The 22,080-nt window shown below is 56.9% G+C and overlaps 1 protein-coding gene across 1 annotated transcript in view; it reads right to left on the bottom strand.

Moving 5' to 3' along the window:
• LOXHD1 (lipoxygenase homology domains 1) overlaps positions 1-22,080 on the bottom strand; it is a 170,435-nt gene that overhangs the window by 6,788 nt on the left and 141,567 nt on the right. The window contains exons 37-39 of the mRNA XM_021713353.1: positions 20,669-20,854; positions 6,955-7,125; positions 1,037-1,169 (exon numbers count right to left, since the gene is read on the bottom strand). Of these exons, the coding sequence (XP_021569028.1) occupies positions 1,037-1,169; positions 6,955-7,125; positions 20,669-20,854 (490 nt within the window). The remainder of the gene's footprint in view (positions 1-1,036; positions 1,170-6,954; positions 7,126-20,668; positions 20,855-22,080) is intronic.

The raw sequence follows: 22,080 nt of genomic DNA, 5'->3' as shown, positions 1-22,080 counted from the left end.
GAGGGGTGGTGGATTCAGAGCTGAGGGAGGAGAGAGGGAACGGTCCCTGAAGCCAACCTGTCTCGGCCCAGCCCTGGTGGGAGGCACTGGTGCGGAGGGGCAGGCCCTCTGGGGGACTGGGGCTGGGTGGCACTCAACCCCCCTGGGGAAAAGGACCCTGGGAAAGGGGCTGCAGGCAGGCAGGGTGGCCTGAGGGCCTCTCGGGGCCCAGGCCTCAACCTGAGCGGGAGGCTTCGAGAGCAAGGTGGCTGTGTCTTCCCACCCCCACATCCATGCTGAAGCGGCAGCCCCAGGCAATGGAGTCGGAGGTGGGGCCTTTGGGGGGTGAGAGGTCATGAGGGAAGATCTGTGAGAATGTGGTCAGACACCTTATGAAAGTCGCCCAAGAGCGGCCTCGCCCCTTCCACCTGTGAGCACACAGGAGGGACGACAGTCTAGGGACTAGGAACGGCCCTCACCGGACCCGGATATGACGGAGCCTTGGCATGGGCTCCCAGGCCCAGAGCTGCAAGAAGCACACTTCTGCTGTGTCCAGGCCTCCCCGTCTGAACAGAGGGCGACCGAGGTGCAGAGGAGTTGGAGGGAGGGGAGGCTGTCTAGGAGGCTCTGGAGAAAGATGAAGTGGACATCTGAGCAGCCCAGAGGTGGCCCAGACCGGAGGTGAGTCCTGGTCTACATGGGAGTCTACAAGAGCAGGGCTGGCCCAGAGTGGGCTCTCACAAGGTCCTGTCTACACAGACTTGGTGTGGCATCCACCGTGAGCAGAGATTTCCCTCTAGAGTAGACTCTCACTAGGTCCTGTCTACATGGGCAGGGGTGGCATCTGTAGTGCACAGCACTGTCCACCATTGTTAGTACTCCCTGAATGCACTGTCCTCCCTCCCTCCTACCTGTATCCCAAGAGCTAGCACAGGACTAGTAAACCAAAGGTGCTCAATGTGCGCTTGCCAGCTGGATCCCCTCGTGTGCCCTGGCTCCCGCCGCAGGGTGATTCGGGGTCCCCTCTTCCCCGCCCCGGCCCCAGCCGCCCGCCTACTTTCTGAAGGCGCGCTGTCTGGATGAGTTTTCCACGAGGAACTCTTTGGAGCGGTTCTTCCTGCCTTCCAGAATGAGCCAGACGTTTTCCCTGGTTTCACCTCCATTGCCCGTTTCTATGACAATCTCGTAGGCTGGAATGGAGGAGGGAGGTCAGCAGGGAGAGGCTGTGCCCACCCCAGGGCAGGAGCACCACGGCCCCTCCCTCGGGCCCGTCACTGGGTCTCGGGCCATGGTCTGGGGGAGAAGCAGGTGGACACTGCCACCTTCGCACCGCTGGGAGCAGACCCTGTCCCGACTGGGACTAGGGCGATGGCGCCCCTTTTACTTGTGGCTGCAACCTGTTTGTGGGTGAATGTGGGAGCCCCGGGATGAGGCGGAGGGGGGTTACTCAGCAGGCACTGGAATCCAACTCTCTGGATGGGTCCCTAAGGCGCGAGGTGCAAGAATGAGCCCATCTGTGAAGGGCGCAGGGGTGGGACCTCAGGACAGGAGCAGAGGGGAAGGACGCCGGCAGGCCGAGGGCCCCACGGAGCTGGCTCTACTCCAGCAAGGCGTCCACCCCGCCTTGTCTCCGCATCACGCTGTCCCCTCCCTGCTCTCCCTAGTCGTGTCTGCACTGGCATGCATTCTTCCAACGCTGGCTACGTGGGCGCCAGGGGTCAACGCGGACGAGACTCCCCTGAGTGACATAAGAACTCAGCCTCTAGCCCAGACACAGACACGACTGGGCCATACGACAGAATCTGCCCCCTTGCCACTCGGCCCAGCAAGCCCACTACGGGGGATCCACCCAAGGAACATGCATCGTTGAACCAGAAAGGTGCCTGCCCACGCATGTTGATCCCAGCACTATCCACAAGAGCAATGACACAGAACCAGCCTTGGGGCCTATCAACGGGGCACAGGATAAAGAAGACATGGCACATATCCACCATGGAGCGCTAACGCAGCCAGGAGAGAGACTGAAACCACGTGCTTTGCACCAGCACGGATGTAGCTGGGCCATCATTCTAAGTGAAGACTCGCAGAAACAGAAAACCAAATACTACACGTTCTCACTTATAAGTGGGAGCCGAACACGGGGTACATACGGACACGAAGATGGGAGATACAGTCACTTGGAACCCCCGAAGGGGGGGAGGGGAGAGGCTGGAAAGCCCTCTGCTGAGGACTGTGTGCTCTACTTGGGTGATGACGGGCTCAGCAGAAGCCCAGCCCAGCATCACGCAGTTCGCCCAGGTAACACACCCGCACATGTGTGCCCAAAGCTAGAGTGTTCACAAGACCATGCACCCTTGCTCACCTAGCCACACCACTGCCCCAGCGCTCCCAGGGCACTTGAGCATCTGCCAGCCCTCGTGCCCACGGCCATTCTCCGGCCTGGGGGTTTCCCCTGCCCTGCCCCAGCTGTTCCTGGCCGCCTTATTTTTTTGTCGCCTTCTGACAAGCTATGCAGTACATTCTTATTTCTTTTTCTTTTCCTTTTTTTTTTTTTTTTTTGAGTTGGAGTCTCACTCTGTCGCCCAGACTGGAGGGCAGCGGCCACTCCCGGCCACTGCAGCCTCGACCTGCTGGGCTCCGGCGATCCTTCCGCCTCAGCCTTCCAAGTAGCTGGAACTACAAGCGCGCGCTACCACGCCCGGCTACATTCTTATTTCTTTACTTGTCTCCCTCACCCATGAGAATGTAAACCCCACAAGGGTTTTGGTTTCGCTCAATGGCAGATTTTCACATGTCCAGAAGAGGTTTGACACGGCGGGACGTCGGTGAGGATTTCCTGAGGGAACAGATGAGTGGCAGGGCTAATCCCAGGAGGCTTCATGAAGGAGGTGGCATTTGAGCATTGACTATAGCCAGCAGAAAATGAAGGAATGTTCTGGGCAGAGGGAGGAGTACGTAGAACGACAGGAGGGGTGTGGCATGTGGGCTGGACCCTCCCCAGGGACCAGGTCAGGGAGAGGGGGCGCATGGGAGACACAGAAGGTGCTTGCCGATATGACGGGTGAGGGTTGGGGACTCTGGGTCCAGAGCGGTAGCTCTGCTCTGCACCTTTGCCCTAGAGAGACGGTCGAGACAGTTAAGATGGTTAAGAGACAGGCGCCATGCAGCAGCTGCGCAGTACAGATCCCAGACTCTCTGCAACACGTGCCTTTTCACCTGCTCTCCAGAAAACGCTCTGCCACCTGGAACAGGTGGTTTGAATCTGGGCAGAGAGGCAGGTCGCCTCCAGCAGAGGAAGAGACACAAGGAGAATGCGACTTCAGCGGCAGGGAGGGTCCTGGCGCAGGGAGGGTCGGGGCAGGGAGTGTTCTGGGGCAGGGAATGTTCTCAAAGCCACACATCGGGGGCGCTGTCCCTGGCCCTTCCACATCCCCGGGAGGTGAAGGTCAGTTCCGCCACAGACGCAGGTGAATTCCCACGGGATCCTGGTGTGGTTTAGGCCGTGGTTTGCCAGCACCACAGAGGGAGGCTGCCGTGCCAGGAGCCCACGTCACCACGCTAGGACCCTAAGTGTCACCAAGATGGTCCCTAGCAGGGTGTGTGAGGCGATGAGAGCGGGGTCACCAGAGCGGCTGCAGCAGATCCTCTCCCCATGGAGCCAGGGAGGAGGCAGGGAAGTGAGCAGGACATTTCAGTGGCTCAGAAGCGAACGTCGCTGGCTGCGCAGTGGTCTTGAGAGGAGCCGTCCGTGGCCCTTTCCCTTGCCTGCTTCCCCTGGGGCCCCGGCCTGATGGCAGTGTGGAAGGTATGAAGGCGTGACCCTGTGCCTTGTTGACAGGTCACTTCAAGGAAACCGACTGAGACAGACCAGGGCCATGGGCAGACAGGGCGCATGAGGGGAGGAGGCCGGTCTCTGACTGCAGGGCCACGAATATGTGCCTGTGTGAGCCTCTCCTCTGCAGCCTCGATCCATCTCAACAGACTCTGTTCCTAGTGCTGTTGACAGACAGGCCAGTTTCCAGCTCTACCACGCACTGGAAATCACCTGTGGAGGACGATGCTTGCAGAGAGCGGGGGATGGCTTCCAGAACTGCCAACGAGGGCTGGGGCTGGAGGTCGGCACAGGAGACAGGGCAGCGGGTCGGCCCAGCCAAGCCCAGCAGAGACAAGACATGGGGGTGGGGCCTCGGCTTCTCCTGGCCTGGTCTTGGCTCCTTATCCAAGGCCTAGAGGTGGGACTTTGCACGCTCGCTACCCCTGGGTGGGAGGGCGGTTGCCAGGACACAGAGAGAACAGGTGTGGGACATACCATTTGCACTAGGCCCTACTCAGGACAAGGGGAGCCACGTGCCCAGAGCCGCCCAGCTGTCCAGGGGTCACTGACACTGGAATGTAAGTGCGGGGCAGGGTCTCCACTTCACACCTCGTGTGTCCGGGTGTCAGACGAGGGCCTGGCCTGCAGGGGTCCTCCATGTGGGCTTGCCACATGGTTCAGCAGAGGCGCTGGCAGTGGGGGGGGTCAGTGTTTGGCTCAAGGTGTGCCCATGACGCCCGGGGTGAGCTGCCACCTGTGGCCGCCTTTCCCTCAAGGGCAGCCCAGAGGGCGCTGCTCTGCCCCTGTGGGTGCCAAGAAAGACAAAGGGACACAGTCCCACTTCCAGCCCCGCGTCCTTCAAACCCGATCCCAGCACACACATGCCTTTCTCGAAAGGACACACAGGCCACCTGCCCTGTGCCCTGCGCTCTAGGCCCCAGCACACTCACACTCTGCTGGAAAGGACGTGTGTGTCACCTGCCCCACGTCCCACCCTCCCGGTCCCAGAATGCACGCCCCCTCCCAGAAAGGACACACGTGTCACCGGCCCTACAAGCTGCCCTCCTGGCCCCAGCACACACAGCACCCTCAACACCCTCCCTGCACGGACACACGTGTCACCTCCCCTCTGCAGTCCCCCTGCCATCCAAATCACGCAGGTCTTAGCAGCTGTTTGGCTAAAAACCGGTAACAGTGGCCCTGTGATCACAGCCAGGCCTTACAAATCTCTCCTCCCCAGAGCCCGTGGCCCAAGAAGCCTCTGGTGCTCATCCTGGCACTTGTGTGAGAAGCTTAAGCTTCTGAGGACAAGGACTGCACGTCTTCACAGGGCCCCTCACAGGGCCCCTGCGAGCCCAGCACCCACGAAGCCCCTAGGCCTGCGGAGCTGCAGAGGGCCACAACCTCAAGGGATGCAGGCCCTGGTCCGTGGGAGCTTCCGGGTGCAGCACGCGTGCCAAGGTCAACACACACGAACCAGAGGTCACAAAGCAGTGCATGCTGCTCACAGCAGCTAAAATAAAACGGGGCACCCAGCAACCCCCGGAAATGCAGCTGCAGAAGCTGGGAACCCACCTCTGCTGTGGGCAGGAATCCCCGTACAGTGCACCAGTGGGTGCTTGGCCCTGATTGAATCCTCCCAGGGCCAGAGCACTCACTACCTCTCAAGACAGCTAATTTCTTTTCTTTCTTTCTTTTCTTTTTTGAGTCGGGGTCTCCCTCTGTTGTCCAGACGAGTGCAGTGGCCTAATTATAGCTACTGCAGCCTCAATCCCCAGGGTTTAGGTGATCCTTCCACCTCAGCCTCCCGAGTAGCTGGGACTACAGGCACATACCATTGTGCCCAACTTATTTTTTGGTTTATTATAGAGACGAGGTCTTGCCATGTTGCCCAGGCTGGTTTTGAACTTCTGGGCTCAAGGAATCCTCCCGCTTCAGCCTCCCAAAGCGCTGGCATTATAGGCACGAGCCACCACACCCAGCTTTGAGGCAGCTAATTCCATCAGTGGGCCGCTTGGATGGCATGGCAGGGATGAGTGTGGGTGGGTGGCTTTCCACCAAAGATCCACGCTTCCCCTCTGCAGTCTACGGTGGTTCTCCAGGGGTTCTCCAAGGGGGCTGGCCAGCTGGGACTGCATTTCCCAGGGGTCCTTCCGCCCGCTGGCACCACACTCCTAGTTTCACCCATGGGATGGAGGTCATGTGCTAGGCAAGGAGGGGAGGGCCTCCTCCACATCCTCCTTCCCTCTGCAAGAAACGTGGGGCTGTGTGCAGATGTGGCAGAGACACAGACACAAAGGGCGTGGGTCCCTGACTCACCCCAAGGAAGCCCCCCCTCTGCAAACCCTTGGCCGGCCGGTGTGATAAAGATAGAGAAACGCATTTTGCTGTGCGAAGACCCTGCAAAGCGGAGGTTGACCCCTTGCCGCAGCCAGTGCTGCCGTCACCACCGAGGCCCGACAGTTCCCTGTCATCAGGCTTGCTTTTGACGCGCCTCCTGCAACCTGTGGGGCCAGACTCTGGCACCCGCGTGGAGGACACATCTCCCCAGGCCTGCGGGCCGTCCACCCGAAGGACCAGCTGCTCTTCCCTTTCAGTGCACCCCCAGGAAGGGACAGGGGAGAAGTGGCGGACAGAGACCCTGCCCAGCCGGCCTCCAGGAAGGCTGGAGGAGGCGGCCGCTGCCACAGGCCGTTGGATGGCGTCGTGACGATGTCGGAACGAAGCCGCGCGAGAGGGCTGCGCCAGCTGCCCCGCCCAGCCTCCGGGTCAGGCCCGGACCCTGGCGATTCGGAGCCAGGGCTGGCGTCAGTGTCTTGGCGGTTCCGGGTTCACCAAGCAGCCTTCGAGGGGATTCCCGGCGCGTCTCCCCGTAATCCCTGCCCCCCACTCCGTCCCCACCCCCTTCCCCCACCTGGATCCCCGACCCCCTCCTGCGGCGCACCCTCCCGCTAAGAGGCACCGCGCCCTCCAGCCTCCCTCGCCCACCCTCCCTCCGCGCTGTGCCCCGCCCCTTCCCGTCGCATTTCAACCCCCCACCTTCCCTGGGCCCCGCCCCCGCCAGCCGCGGCCCCGCCTCCTTGCAGCCTTCCCTCCCGCTGCAGCGGGGTCCCCCTCGCCAGCCGCGCCCTCCACGCCCCCGCCCGCGCTGGCCCACGCACTGGTCTCCTCCAGCTCCTCGCGGATCTCGTTGTTGGCGCAGGCGAAGTCGCGCACCGTCTGCCTGTCGCCCTCGCTCCGGGACAGCCAGCAGTCGCACTGGAAGCGGAAGGTCTCGTCGCGGGAGTTGTCCTTCACGTCGATGTAGCTCAGGTGCCAGCCGGGAAACAGGCCTGGGGGGACAGGAGGGCCTGGCTGGACACACCCCCTCCCCTTCCCAGCCGGCAGACCACCCTGGGCTGGAGGCCACCCTCCCCTTCTAGACTTCCACGCCCGGCCTGGCTGTGTGGCCCTGGACGAGTTCCCTGCCCTCTCCAGTCCAGCTCCTTGTAGGTGAAGTGAGGGTGGGATGAGTGGTCCAGAGGACGGAATTCCCCTCGCCGAACCCTCCACTTGGGGTCCGTGGACACTGGAGGACTCGTTTGTGGGACTTAGGCCATCCACACCGGGAGAGATTGTGCTGGAATCACACGTGGACGCTTTAGCAAGGACAAGGCTGGGAGTCTCAGCAGAGGGCCCTGACTAAAGTGGAGTCTTCTGCGTTCACAAAGCGGAGTTAACCACAGGGTGGCTGTGCCGCCTGTGGTTGACTCCCCCTCCAGAATCAACTCAGGTGCCAGCTCCTCCAGGAAGTCTTCCCTGGTGTCTCCCGGTCACCCACTGGGCCTATCGGCACTCTGCTCCATGCTCCCTAGCCCAGGTGCCTGCACTGGCCACTCCTGACCCCGTGTGTCCTTGTGACTTGCACGTGTTTCCTCCCTGCGAGCTCTTGAGGGCAGAGCTGGGCCTTGTTTGCTTTTGTGTCTCCAATGCCCAGCATGGTGGCCAGCAGGGAGCAGTTGCCCGTGATCGCAGGATGAGTGGGTGTGTCCTGACTTTGGGGACCTCGGCTGAGCATTCAGCAATCCCAGAAGGAAGGGCCCAGAAGTTGCTGCTTCTGTCGGTGTGCTGTTGAGTTTGGTGAGTCTCGGTCTCGCCCTGAGCCTATGGCTGCTGCTGGGGACCAGGTGGGGGTCCCCGGAGGTCACCTCTCCCCGCACATCTGTTGGCCAAAACCCAAGGGTCTGCGAGGGAGGAAGTCCCAGTGAGCCAGCGGGTTATGGGAGTGACACTTGCTGCTCCTGACACATCCACAAGGCCACCCCACAAGGGACACATGTCAGCCCCCGTCCTCTGCTGTGTCCGACCGTGGGCAACCCCGCCACCCCCACCCGAAGCCCTTCTTTAGAGCAGATGTCTCCCCAGGCAAGGGCTGTGGGTGGAGCCTGCTTCTGGTCTCCAGGGTCTAAAGCACAGAGTCCCACAGAGACGGCTACGTGCCAGACCCCCAGGCTGCAGGGTGGCTTTCGAGGCTCCTGGGCAGGGATACACACCTGTCTTCCCTGTTCTAGCGCAGTGGCGTTCCAGGTTGCAAAGTGCTTCCAGTTTTTTGTGAACATAGGTCTTTGTTGAAGTGGACTTGAAGTGGAGACTGGTGAGCACCAACACAACCGAGCCAATTTTTTTTTCTTTGAGCTGGAGTCTCACTCTGCTGCCCAGGCTGGAGTGCAGTGGCACAGTCACAGCTCACCGCAGCCTCAACCTCTGGGGCTCGGGCGATCCTTCCGCCTCAGCCTCCCCAGTAGCTGAGCCTGCAGGCATGCACCATCACACCCGGCTTTTAACTTTTGTGGAGTCGAAATCTCACTATGCTACCCAACCTGGTCTTAAAGTCCTGGGCTCGAGCAGTCCTCCCCGCTCAGCCTCCCAAAATGCTGGCATTACAGGTGTGAGCCACTGCACCTGGCCCAGACTCTACTTCTACATGCAGTGCTACAGTTCCTACCCTCCAGCCCACATCATAGGGACCTTTTAAAATCAGCAATCAGATTGTGTCCCTTCTCCAAATAAAACCCCCGAGGCCCCCCTTCACTGTCAGGGTGAAAACCCAACGGGCTGCCAAGGACGCTGAGGATGGATGTTATCGGTCCTTCCCTCCTCTGTCTCTGTGTTGCATGCCTCACAGCTTCACCCACCGCTGTCTCTTTTACCCCCCCGATGTGTGACCCGGTCTTGCCCTGGAAGCTGCATTTGCTGCTGGGCCTGTCTGGTACGACGTTCACCCGGCTCTGAGTGCCATCACTGCCTCATGGCGGGGGCTGCCAGGTCACCATCCCGTCTGTGTGGAGGCTTTGCGGACCACCCTACCGCAGAGGCTTCCTCCTCGCCCATGACTGGCCATCAATTACGGTCTCCCACTGTGCAGTCTGGGGTGGCTTCGCTTCGGTCTCCCCGTGTGTTGTGATATCTGGCTTCTTCCACTGACTTGTCCACCCAGGAGGGCAGGGGCCTGTGATGTCCGTCTCATCTGTGGCTTCATGCCTGGAGCAGCGCTCGGGGGGGCCACTCGGTGGTGCGTGGTGAGTGTGCGAGTGCACTGCACACAGTCGTTGGAGAGGGAAGGACGAGGAAGAGCCGCTGCGATGGGGGGGGTCAGGAGTGGTGGGGAAACAATTCAGAGCCTGCCAGAGCAGCGGCCCAGCAGAACAGACAATTTTATCACAAGCGTCTCGGAGCTCGCTAGGAGGCCTGGAGACTCTGAACCTGCAGGGGTCTGTCTCTCTGGGCGCCCCCTTGCCTGTGGCTCCCCAGGGACTTTCCGCCCCCCGGGACCAAGAGCCCCTCCATGTGTGATGCCTCAGCTGCCTCAGCCTGCTCCAAGAACCTGTGCTGTCACTTCTGTGAGGAAGAGCCTTTTGGAAATCCCCCAGCCCAGCAAGGGGAGCCGTTCTCTCTCCTTTTTATTTTTTTGACCTGGAGTCTCACTCTGTCGCCCAGGCTGGAGTGCAGTGGTGTGATTATAGATCGCTGCAGCCTCAAACTCCTGGCCTCAACTGATCTTCCAGTCTCAGCCTCCTGATTACCTGGGACTACAGGTGTCTGCCACCACGCCTAGCTAATTTATTTATTTATTTATTTTGAGTTGGAGTCTCACTCTGTCACCCAGACTGGAGTGCAGCGGCCGCTCCCGGCCACCATAGCCTCCACCTGCTGCGCTCCGGCGATCCTTCCACCTCAGCCTTCCGAGTAGCCAGAATTACAGGCGTGCGCTACCACGCCCAGCTAATTTTTTATTTATTGTAGAGATTAGGTCTCGCCAAGTTGCCCAGGTGGGTCACGAGCTAATTTAATTTTTTTTGGTAGAGATGGGATCTCGCTATGTCATCCAGGCTGGAGATTGAGCACCCCTTTGGCGTCCCTCTCCTCCTCAGTCTGGCACCAAGATATTCCCTTGCTCTATATTCCTGCCTCTCTTCTAGATAGCTTAGGCCTCACCTCCCCCATGAGACCCCCCCAAGATTCCCAAGCCCATGATATTGCTTGTCTGTCCTCTTGGTCATGAGCACAGACATCTTGGAAAGTCTCTGCTGCCGGGGGCACGACTGTGCCCTGGCTCTTTGGTGGCGGTTCTGTCGTGTATACATGACTTCCCCAGTTAGACTTCAGGGAATGGGCGCCAGGTCTGGGGAGCTCTGAGTTGCACCAGGGATATGGACTCAGCATAGAATGGGCAGACATAGAATGGATCGATTATTCTTACTTTCGAAAGTGAACTGCTGGTTCTTTGTTCCAGTGCAAACCACTGAAAATTCTTCTCAGGTAGGAAGATAAGTCCCTTCCCCAAGCAACACCTTCCTTGAAAAGAGCCCTTAGCAAGCCAAGCATCCTTCTGGGGAGCTCACATTTCTTCAAGATCAACAATGGTTTGCAGCAAGACATGGGGTCGTGGTGGTCCTGGCTATGGAAGGGCAGAAGATTCGAGGCATTATCTTTCTGTCACTTTCACACACGCATCATCCGCCCAGAGCAACAGGGATGGGATGTGGCAGATCGGGCTGTGGCCCCAGCACACCCACCAAGTGAGCATGTTATCGTGCCTCCATGCCTCGGTTTTCTCATGTGCACAATGTGGAAGTTAAGCAGATGATTCCCAAGGTTCTTTATGCTTCTGTGACTTTACATGAACCAAAAGAAAACATTTAAGTTCATTTTGTGGGGAAGGAAATTCTTTATCTCACCAAAATTTTTAATTCAACCAGAGCAAGCAAGAAGAGCAAGATGCATTGGAAAATACGCACTGGTTATAATTTGTTCAGTGTGGTTAAAGCTGTCTGGGCAATTGGAATTAAGCAGGAGAGTGCATCATTGCTCTTGATTTTCCTCTTTTTTTTGAGTTGGAGTCTCACTCTGTCCCCCAGACTGGAGTGCAGTGGCTGCTACCAGCCACCGCAGCCTCGACCTGCTGGGCTCCAGAGATCCTTCTGCCTCAGCCTTCCAAGTAGCTGGAACTACAGGCGCGCACTACCATGCCCGACTAATTTTTTGATTTATTGTAGAGATGAGGTCTCACCAAGTTGCCCAGGCAGGTCTCGAACCCATGGGCTCAGGCAATCCACTCACCTCAGCCTCCTAAAGTGCGGGATTACAGGCTGAGCCACCCAGCCCAGCTGATTTTCCTCTTTATGAGCTATATTTCACAGTAATCAGATAGCCCAAGGGACTTTTTTTAATGGAAAATCTCCAGCTAGTAGGTGGATAAGAAGTAACAGAACAAGGAAATCCCTGTCTGCCACCCTAATCGACCATCACTGGATGAATCCATTAGAAGCAGAGTTAAGGGGGAGCTCTATGGGGGGGGTCACCAGGCTGACAGTCAACGTCGGCATCACTAGGAACGGGACTCCCGACCATGTCAGTACACATGGTTCCCTCAAGGCACTGTATTCCTCACAAACTTCCTCCAGACAAGGTACTGAGGAAGTTACATACCACGCAGCATTAGGGAAGTGAACATATTACAAAGAATGGGGGAGATTTTCTGTGGATCAGAAATCGAGCAATACAAAGGAATCCTTGGTATGTGCGATCAAGGTGATGCCATTTGGTAAGGAGCCATTCAGTTTAAAACGAGAAGCCCACCAAACCCATTTGGAGTGAAAGGACGTGAAGTTTAGGATCCGATTCCATATCCTCCAGCAACCGAAAAGAAGCTAAGAAAGAAAAAGAAACAACAAAAAGGATGAAACCTGAGTGACAATTCATGATGACTGTTGGACCTAGGTGATGGAAGAGAGAATGGCATCTAGAATGATCAGCCCAGGGAACACGGGGCTGGTGCCGCATGGACCTGTCCGTGGTCCTGAAACCCCCTCTCCTTTCCGGCTTTGACTGTGACAAGATGGAAGGAATTGGCCGACTGGCTGTCATGACTTTGCATGGTAGACACATGCACCAAACCTCCCCGAAAAAGTCTGGATACGTGTACAACCACATATGCGATAAGTGCAGCCAGCATGGGAGAACTGAGTCGTGAGTCTAACGTTCATGGCCAGGACTCGGTTTCTCAAAGCACGAAGACACAGGGATGCCGGTTCTGGAGGAAACAGAGTTCTCTATAACCAAGGCCTGGAAGACAGAGAAGGGACTGAGAGGCCAGAGAAGGATGTGACTAAGCTGTGGTGGCTGTGTTAAGTCCTTGTTGTGTTCCAGGCCGGGGGTGGCATCAGGGAAGGGAGAGTGGGCAAGACCATGCTCCTGAGTTCATCATCAGGGAGAGGAGGCAGGGAAAGCTGTATTTCAAGTGTGCTGGCTCCCAGGAGTGGGCTCATGTGAGGACGTGCAGCAGAAAGAGCCACCAGTGAGGAGGTGAGGCCATAGAGAGCTTGTTCACCGTGGCAAGGAGAGGTCACTGTGAGAGGCTGCATAATGACAGGTTGCAAGCAGAGGTTCTGGTGGCCAGAATTAGATGCCGCATCCAGCGTGGGGTCAGAAGCTGCGGTGGTACCTTTCAGCTCTGGAGTTTTCCTCTGTTTCCTGCTCGGGAATAACTGACTTCTGTGCCCTGTGTTCTGTGCACACCAGTCCCGGGGCTGTGGAGACCTCAGCTGGCAGAGTCAGGAGGCACAAGTTAGCCACAGAGATCAGTGCTCAACACCAACCTCAGAGCTGCGACTCCGGGTGACTGGCCTTATAGCTGAAGTTTTCAGCTGCTGCAGTGGACCCCACTGATGCTGGGCCCACTAAGGTCTGTGCCCCGACATGGTGAGCTTCATCTTGGTCTAGTGGCCTTGACTGTTTCCCCCCAGCTGCAATCCTGGGGCAGTCTTTGCTGCAGGGACATGGCTGAACAGAGGCCCTCTGGGAACATCTTTGATGCTTTCCAGAAGGTTCTTCTCTGCTGTGTTATTTTCCTGCAGCTGCCATGAAAAATTACCACAAATTTGGTGCCTTAAGACCAATAGGAATGTGTCCTTCCACAGTTCTGGAGACCAGATGCCCGAAGTCAAGGTGTCAGCAGGGATGAGCTCTCTCAGAATGCTTCAGAGAAGAGACCTCCTTTGCCTCCCCCAAGCTTCAGTGGCTCCATGGTGCTCCATGTCCTTGTAGCTGCGTCCCGCAGCTCTGCCCACCTCTGTCTTCACAGGGTCCTCTTCCTGCGTGTCTCTGTCTCTCTCTCTCTCTCTCTCTCTCTCTCTCTCTCTCTCACACACACACACACACACACACACACACACACACACACACACATTCTCTCATCTCTGTAGAAGGACACAAGGCATCATGGGGCTTAGGGCCCATTCTGAATCCAGAATGATTTCATCTCAAGATCCAGAACAATTCCATCTGCCAAGACCCTGCCTCCCAGGAAGGCTGCATTCTGAGGTTCTGGGAGAACAGGAACCTGGGGGTGAGAACACTATTCCACCCATGAGAACTGCCCTAGGAGAGATAAGATGCTCTAACAGGAGGGGCTGATATGGTGTGCTGCATCCAAAGACCTCTCAGGCACTTGGGGGAGAAAGAGAGCTCCACGGAAGCCCAGGAAAGACTAGAGTTCCACAGCCATCCATTTAGGATCCTGACACTGCTGTGGGCTGATGTTCAACATCAGCATGTTTGTCTGTCCACCTGATTGTTAAACACCTACTACGTTCAAGACAGCAGAGTGCAAATGTGAATCAAATGCAGTGTCGACACTTCAGAGACTCCACAGTCTGCAAACCACAGTTGGCAAGACAATTGCAGTTCAGCATCATGGGTGATGGGTGGCATCATGAGCAGAGAAGACTGAGCACTGAGTAGGGAGCAGCTCTCTTCCTTGGGGTAACGAGGGAGCTTTGTGCAAGGGTGGCCATTATTCTGGATTTTGAAGGATGTGTAAGAATTCAGGGACAGGGAACCACAGGTGCTATCCCCTGGGTGTCTGAGTGACTGTCAGCTTGGGCAAAAGATGCCAGTTATTTCATGCAAGGTGAAATGGAGACAAGGGCTGGACTCTAGATTCAACCGCTGGGAAGAGCAGAGAGTGGAGGAAACAGAAAGCCTTGTGAGGGGAGTGGTGCATCTTAGGCCCCAGGGCTACATACTGGCATGTGGTGTGTCCTTCTGAAAGATCCAAACAGCCGGGAATGCGAAGGCAATGCCACATGACAAGAAGGGCCTGAGCACAGAGAGGGTGCGGCCAGGTGCGACAGGTACCGAGCATGCTTCGTGTGCGTGGAGGGGAAGGTGACCATGGAGGGCATCCTCACCTAAGAGACATGACGCTGCAAGTGGCAGACAGCTGCTCATCTCCCCGTCCCCTCCCTGTTTCAGTGACGGAGACATTTGACCATGCAACATTCCTCAGCAAGGGATTCTGGAAATTCGCTAGGGGGGAAGTACACATTTTAAACATTTCGAATCGCATTGCTATTTGAAGACAAATGTGATCGTGCACTTCCTCTGTTCGGTTCGTGTCCAGGGAGCCATGGAGGTGGGAGCCAGCCCACCACACCACGGGGCCTCCTGGCCGGTGAACTCCCTCAGCATTAGGGTCCCCAGGTGAGGACCTCCACCCCGGGTACAGTCTGGTTGGAAGCACCAGAGGCAGAGGGAATTCCTCCTCCGCCTCCTCCTCCTCTCTCCTTCCTCTGCGCCTTCATTCCACATATGTTGGGCTTCTCAGAAAGCTGCCCAGGCCACCTTCAGGCTGAACTCTCCCACTCACTCCGTCCATGACTTTGCGGCCGTCTCTGCATGACCAACTTTCAGATGAGCATCTCGGGTCACTCTCTCAACCAGTTTTCCTCCCATGGTGTGGATCCCACTGCAGCTGGACACCCTTGGGTGTCTCCCGGGTCTCCACGTTAAACCCCTGGAGATGAAGAAGTCCCCGCACCCTGGTGTCCCTGCTCGAGCCTCCCAGAAAGCCCTCTGCCTTCAGCAGCTCCGTCTCCACTTCCCCATCTCTGCTGCCACCAGCACAGTGCAAGACGCCATCTCTTAGTGTCTCTTGAAGTTCATGTCCTCCTCCATCTGATCCATCCCCCACAGACATGACGACGGTCTTCCCCAGTGACTCTTGTCCTTGAGGTCCTTGATGGCTTCTCAGGAAGGCTGGGGGGAGGGCTGGTCCTTGACCCAGCTCCCAGGTAATGCGCCCCCTGCCTTGTTTGGTATCATTCTAGATTCTCCTTTACTTTGGAGAGTAAGAAGGCCAGGGGGAGGCCTGTATGAAACCTTCTTCTGCCCCAGCTACTCAAGAGGCTGAGGCGGAAGGATTGCCTGAGCCCAGGAGGTTGAAGCTATGGTGAGCTGTGATTGTGCCACTGCACTCCAGCCTGGGCAACCGAGTGAGAACCCCCAACTCCAAAAAACAAAAAATAGTTCCCAAACATAGAGCTTGGTCCTCAAGCTGAAGTGATGTTAGTTTCCCTAAATGCAAGAAAGCAGTGGTGCCTTCCAGAGAAAATACATGTTGACCAAGCATCATTCAGGCACAACTCGGTGCTGTTGGTTGTGAGTACAGTGCTAATGAATAAACAACATACATGAAATAAGGTGTCTGTAAGCAGAAACACACATCAAACAGTTGTGGATGGGTCAGGTGATGAAAATGATCAGAGGCTCACAGGAACCCAACGTGCATCCTCCAGGGGCCATGGGTCAATATCTGCTAACTCAGAGTTTGTGGCAATCTCGTAGAGCGAAATTTGGTTCATGTTTTGATGGCGAATTCACTGTTTAAAAATAGCTCCCAGCCGGGCTCAGTGGCTCAGTCTGTCATCCCAGCACTCACTGTGGTGAGTGAGGGTGGGCCGTGTTTGATTTGTTAATGGACATCAGCACTAAAACAGCGGGCCTGTGGGGCTCCAGAGTGGAGGACCGGGGCTGCCCATTTTGTCTCAGGAGAGGACATATCTGGCAGAAGGAAAACAAGAAAGGGGAAACTCAGGTGTTGCTGAAAGTAAACATTATCCCTGACTCCTGGGTGTCACTGTGAGAGTTTGAACCCTTTTCTCAAATATACGAGTGGGACCCACAAACACAGGAATTTATTTACAAAAAAAGTGTGTATTTGTTCTCATGTTTAAACTTCCAGCACCTTCCAAGTCCTCTTCGCTGGATGCAATACACCTGTTGAGGTGATTTTTCCACTGCTCAAGACAGTTTTGAACATGTCCATTTGGATGCCTTTGGGTGCTTCTGCCGTTTTTTGTTCCACCTCTTCCACATCGACAAAATGTTTCCCTTCGAGGACTTTTTTCATCAGGGAAACGAAAAAAGATCAGGTGAATAGGGAGGGTGGAGCACAGGGATCATGTTGGTTGGGGTCAAACACTGCTGAACACTCAGTGTGGTGTGGGCAGGCGCGCTTGCAAACTACCCATCATGAAGTGGACAAGTGCATCGAAGGAATCTAAAAAAAGAATTCACTGAAACCAAATACAGCCTCTCACAACAATGCTAGCAAGTACACAAATGCTGATGGGTTCCTAGAACACTTACTTCCTTGTAGGGGAAGGCTGGACTACAAGGGGTCTGCCCTCCAAAAGGTAAATTCAGGTTCTTTAGTTCCCCCTTGTGCGAGCCTTTACTCTCCTAGATGGAAGGAAGGGTACAGGTGTGCATGGAGGCAAAAATACCCGAGGGACCGCTGGAAGGCTCGTCACAAGACTGCAGTGGAAAGCAAGGGCAGGCACTGGCCAGGGGACAAGGGTTGTAGGAAGGCGGTTCAGGTTTGGACAAGATGGAGCAGGCAGGAGGCCAGAGACGAGCTGTACTTCCATAGTTGTGAGCTGGGGTGGGATGCCATCTTGTTGAGATGTGATGCCCATGCAGGCCAGGCTGAAAACAGGCCCAAGGCAAGAACCCTGGAGAAAGCTGTGGAGCCCAGAGTCGAGAAGTCACAGAAGGAGTCAGGACCCTGGACAGCTCCACAGGCCCCAGAGGCTGTCAGACTTCTACAAAGTGCAGTCTTCCTCGCGGGCATCCTCGGCCTCTCTGGCTGTCCCTTCTGCCTCCTAGCTGCGGCATTGTCTTCCCTTCTTGGAAAGGAGAGGATATCACTGCCTGCATGGAATTCTTCCCTGCTGGGTCTTCTGGCCTGCTGGGGAGGGGGTCAGGGAACCCCGGCCCTCTGGCCTCACAGCATGGCTGAGCCCTGAGTGAGTGGTCCGGGAATGCCATGCTTTCCTTCCCAGGGTTCTGGCTGCTTCTGGGGTAGAGGCTGCGGCAGGGCAGGATTAAAGGCCTGGCGTTGCCGGACTCGGTGGCTCATCCTGTAATCCCGTGCCTTTGGGAGGCTGAGGTGAGTGGATTGCCTGAGCCCACGGGTTTGAGGCCCGCCTGGGCAGTGAGACCTCATCTCTACAATAAATCAAAAAATCAGCTGGGCGTGGTAGCGCGCACCTGTAGTTCCGGCTACTTGGAAGGCTGAGGCGGAAGGATTGCCGGAGCCCAGCAGGTGGAGGCTGCGGTGGCCGGGAGCGGCCACTGCACTCCAGTCTGGGCAACCGAGTGAGACTGCAACTCAAAAAATAAAAATAATAAATAAATAAATAAATAAATAAAGGCCTGGCGTTCCTCAGCTCTCTCCTGGCGGTGGGGGTGAGGCCTCAACCAGGCTGACACTCACCCCGCACCCACTCTGCTCCAGGCACTGCCGCGGGCAGCTGTGAAGATGAGGATGAGCAGGGCAGGACCTGCCCGCACGCGTAACAGTATCTGGCCAGGGTGCGCTGGTGGCCAGACTGGGAGCTGGAGGCTCACAGACGCAGTACCCTTGTTTCTGATTAAGGCAGGGGCGTACAAGGGGGGGCCCCAAAAAACAGAATTTATTTATAAAAAGTTGTGCATTCTTACATGTTCAAGCTTCCGCCGCCTTCAAAGTCCTCTCCGTTGGATGAAATCCACTTATCGAGATGCCTTTTTCACTGCTCAAAACCCTGTTTGAACTCATTCATGCTGATGCCTTTCAGTGTTTCTGCCATTTTGTACTTCACCTCTTTCACGTTGGCAAAACCTTTCCCTTTGAGGACGTTTGTCATCCAGGGAAACACAGTTGCTCAGGGCGAGATCAGGTGAATAGGGAAGGTAGGGATTGGGGCACGGCGGGCATGTTGTTTCTGGTCAAAAACTGCTGAACACTCAGCACGGTGTGGGCAGGTACTTGCCAATCATCCATCATGAAAGGGGCAAACGTGTTGAATCTTCAAAAAAGAATGTACTGAAGCCGAACGCAGCTTCTCACAACAACGCCAGCTGGCACACGGATGCTGATGGTTCCCTCGCAGGGGAAGCCTGTCCCACAAGGGGCCCACCCTCCAAAAGATAGTTCAGGTTTTTGTTGTGTGTCCCCCCATATATCCTAAAGAGCAGTGCAGGAGTGACCACAGCAGGAACACCAGGGCGGACAGACCTCATCCCCACTCCCCCCATGCCCCTGCCGCCCCCACTAATCCTACTGGTCAGATCCCTCTCCTTAGGCCTACAGGGGGAAACTCCGTGGACCTGGCACCTTTCTACCCATTGAGACGAAGCTGTCACTGTGGGTGTCAGGGCGAGCTCAGCCTGACTTGTCAAGTGTCTGCGGTGAGAGGCGGTCCTGATGACTGTGACTGTTGTTACCTGACCAGGCGCGTGACCACAGGCAGCCTGCGGCTAGTCCCAGGACATCCCGAATGGATGACGAGAGGGAGGGAAAGCACCCAGGGCTTTGCTTTCCTTCCTTCTTGGGGAAGCGGAGAGGTGTGTTAAGGACATTTGAGTACGCTTCTGTCCACAGACCCATAATGCCACTTGGAAGAACAGGTGAGGAACAAGAGCCCCTTCCGCCACACCCTTTTCTGGATGAGACCATCTCCATATGCTCCGAAAATAGATATGCAACATGCCTGTGATCCTAGCACTTTGGGAGGCCAAGGAGGGAGGATCGCTTAAGGCCAGGAGTTTGAGGCCAGCCCAGACAACATAGTGAGACCTCACCTCTACAAACAATTTTAAAAAACTAACTTAGCATGGTGACACACGCCTATAGTCCCGTCTACTCAAGAGGCTGAGGTGGAAGGATTACCTCAGCCCAGAAGCTCGAAGCTGTGGTGAGCTGTGATCGTGCCGCTGCACTCCAGCCTGGATGGCCAAGTGAGACCCCGACTCAAGACAGAAAAACAAAACAACAACATGGGAGGCAGAGCATACAGAGGGGGCTGCCCCTCATCACTTCATCCTCTTTGTCCTCCGGCATGGTGGCTGGTGAGGTGCTGAGGGGTGGCTGTGTGCCGGGCCAGCATGCGCCGTGCTGGGTTAGATGGGCGCTGGAGGCCTGGGTCTGTGTATGGCCATGTCCCTTCCTCGTCATGTGTTTCCGAAGAATCTTGCCGAGCCGCCCTGTGCCTGGTTGTGGAAAAGGGGCACCACACCGTGCATCTGTTGCAGGGTTTCATGAAACTTCCCAGGTCACCTGCTGGCATCCCCAACACAGAACAGAGCCCAGGCACGTCAAGGACATTCCAGGGGGTCGGCGCATGGGTGAGTGAGTGGAGACTGAAGTCTGAACGCTGTGGGGTGCTGTTCAAGGAGCCGTTTTGTTGCTTTAATCGTCAGCCACCTTCCTGTGCCTCCTCTGAGATTATCCCACATTATGGACCCACATTAGCGCAAACTAGCCCAGCTCCCCAGGAAAAGAGGCTGGGTTTCCTCCATGGCCATGGCACACAGGCAGGTCCTCTGAAGGGAGCACACCGTGCTCAGGACGGCTGTGGGCGGCGGCCGGGGTGCTCCCAAAAGGCCCCGAGGGCTCCGAGCAGGCAGCTTGCAGTGACATATCTCAACGCAGACCAGATGGGCCAGTGGAGAAGGCGGCCGGCGTCCAGGAGGTGGGGCTTCCCATTCAACAACCCCGTTCTAATGGCAGCAAGAACTTACAGGCCCAAAGCCAGAGAAAGGGCCAGCATGGCCAAAAGGCAGGAAAGCCACAAGCAGCTGTGGGGAATGCGACCTTCCTCCCAGTCGCAGACGTGACGGCGTGTTCCTCAGGGATGTTGAGGTTAAGAAAGAAATTCTCACCTGCTTTCTAGCCTGTTATATGCGAATGCACCCACCCAGTAACACACAAGCCCAGTCTTCACGGACAATCCCCGGGTCGGGATGGGGTGACGTCGCCCTTTTTCCTTAACTTTTATGCCTGAACTGAGTCAAATGGAGACTCAGTGTCACCAGTGATGGAGACTCACAGACCCCCAGGGAGGAAGCAGGAGGAGTCCAGCCCGGAGTCGTGGGCTCCTGCATGCACAGGAGCTCAGCCACCCTGAGCTTTAATTGCAGTGAGCAGTTGGGGCTGCCAGGGGGCCGGATGGGCTGAGGCCAGATGAGAACAGGGCCACGGCCGCCTCCCCCACCCTGAGCGGGACCCACCTTTGTTGTCGTGCCACACCCGCAGCTTGCAGAGGTGACCCAGGCTCAGCATGTCGGGGAAGCTGAACGTGTCTGTGTTGTTCCGCTCAAACTTGTTCCAGTTGGCTGACTGCTTCAGGGCCAGGGTCCCGCTGTCCCCGTTCTCCCCAAAGATGATGATGAACACGTTGGCGTCGGTCCCTGCTCCTGGGGGCACAGGATGGGGCTTTGGGCACTGCCCTCGGACACGCACGGCCCTGGGTTCTCGCCTGGCTTCTGGGCCCCTTGGAGAAGCCCAGGGACGCAGGTGGACGGGGCAGGGTCCGAGAGGGCTGCTGGTGTCCTGCGGCTCCGGGTCCCCAGGCCCATCCTTTGTCTTCTCTTGATGCCTTGTGAAAGCCGAGGGTCTAACTGGAATTGCGGCCAGTGTGTGTGGGTGGGTTAGCACAAGAGCGTGTCTATTTCTGGGAAGTGTCCTGCAACTCCAGGGACGCGACACAGAGGCTGCGCTGCCAGCCAGAGGCTCAGGTCACCCCCACACAAGGTGGGTTCAGAAGGAAGTGTGGAGTTCTGTGCTCCCCACGGCCGCCCCTGATGAGCAGGCCACACCAGGACTTCATGGCATCTGCTTAAGCCAAATGCAGGTACTGGCCCAAGACCAGAGGCAAGTGGTTTTGGATGTGGCAGCCCGTGAGGCTTTTCTAACACACCACTGTGATCAGTCAGCTGATCAGTTGATTTCTGAGGGGGCATCGGGAGGGGGTGGAAGGGCTGGAGAGCAAGTGGACACTTGGAACTCTACGCAGTGAGGACGAAAGCCCCTTTTGGGGACAGGAAGAAAGGAGGCGCCCCAGCCATACTGGACCAGTTTTACTGACTATTACCTATGCCTGAGATCCCACCATGAGAGCTTCATTTCTTTGGCTAGGTGCTTCTCACTGAAAATGTAAACTGCCCCGTCAACAAGTTAGTCCCTCAGTGGTCATCTACACTGGGTGGGTCAGGCTTGCCAGATTCCTTGCTGTGGTTCCTGGTGACAGGCTCGGCGTGGGGGGCGCGTACGTAGGGTTCTGGCCTCGCTGCCGGATGAGTGCATGTCCCTCTCAGCCCCTAGCCTTCCACCTGCCAGCCCTTTTGCTGGGAAGACCCTTCCCCTGGGCATCCCGTCTGCCTGAGTGGTGTCTGTTGGTCTTTCTGGACTTTGGCACTGCCTCTGAGAAGCCCTCCGTGACTCTCACCTCCACGGCCAGGTAGGTAAGCCGCCCTCCTCCAGGTCCCCCTGCAGGACCCTGGGCCGCACCTGCCGCCGCCCCCACACTGCACCGGTCGCCCCACTAGGATGTCAGACCCGTGAGGGCCCAGGGTCCGCTTCTCTCCTGAGACCCGAGGCCGAAGCTGGCAAGTGGCAGGCGGCCACCAAGCCGTGGCGGACG

The sequence above is a fragment of the Carlito syrichta genome, unplaced genomic scaffold (assembly GCF_000164805.1).
Source record: "Carlito syrichta isolate Samal-C Ts95f unplaced genomic scaffold, Tarsius_syrichta-2.0.1 Scaffold304483, whole genome shotgun sequence".
Classification (NCBI taxonomy): domain Eukaryota; kingdom Metazoa; phylum Chordata; class Mammalia; order Primates; family Tarsiidae; genus Carlito; species Carlito syrichta.
This window is presented reverse-complemented; position numbering and strand designations above follow the sequence as displayed.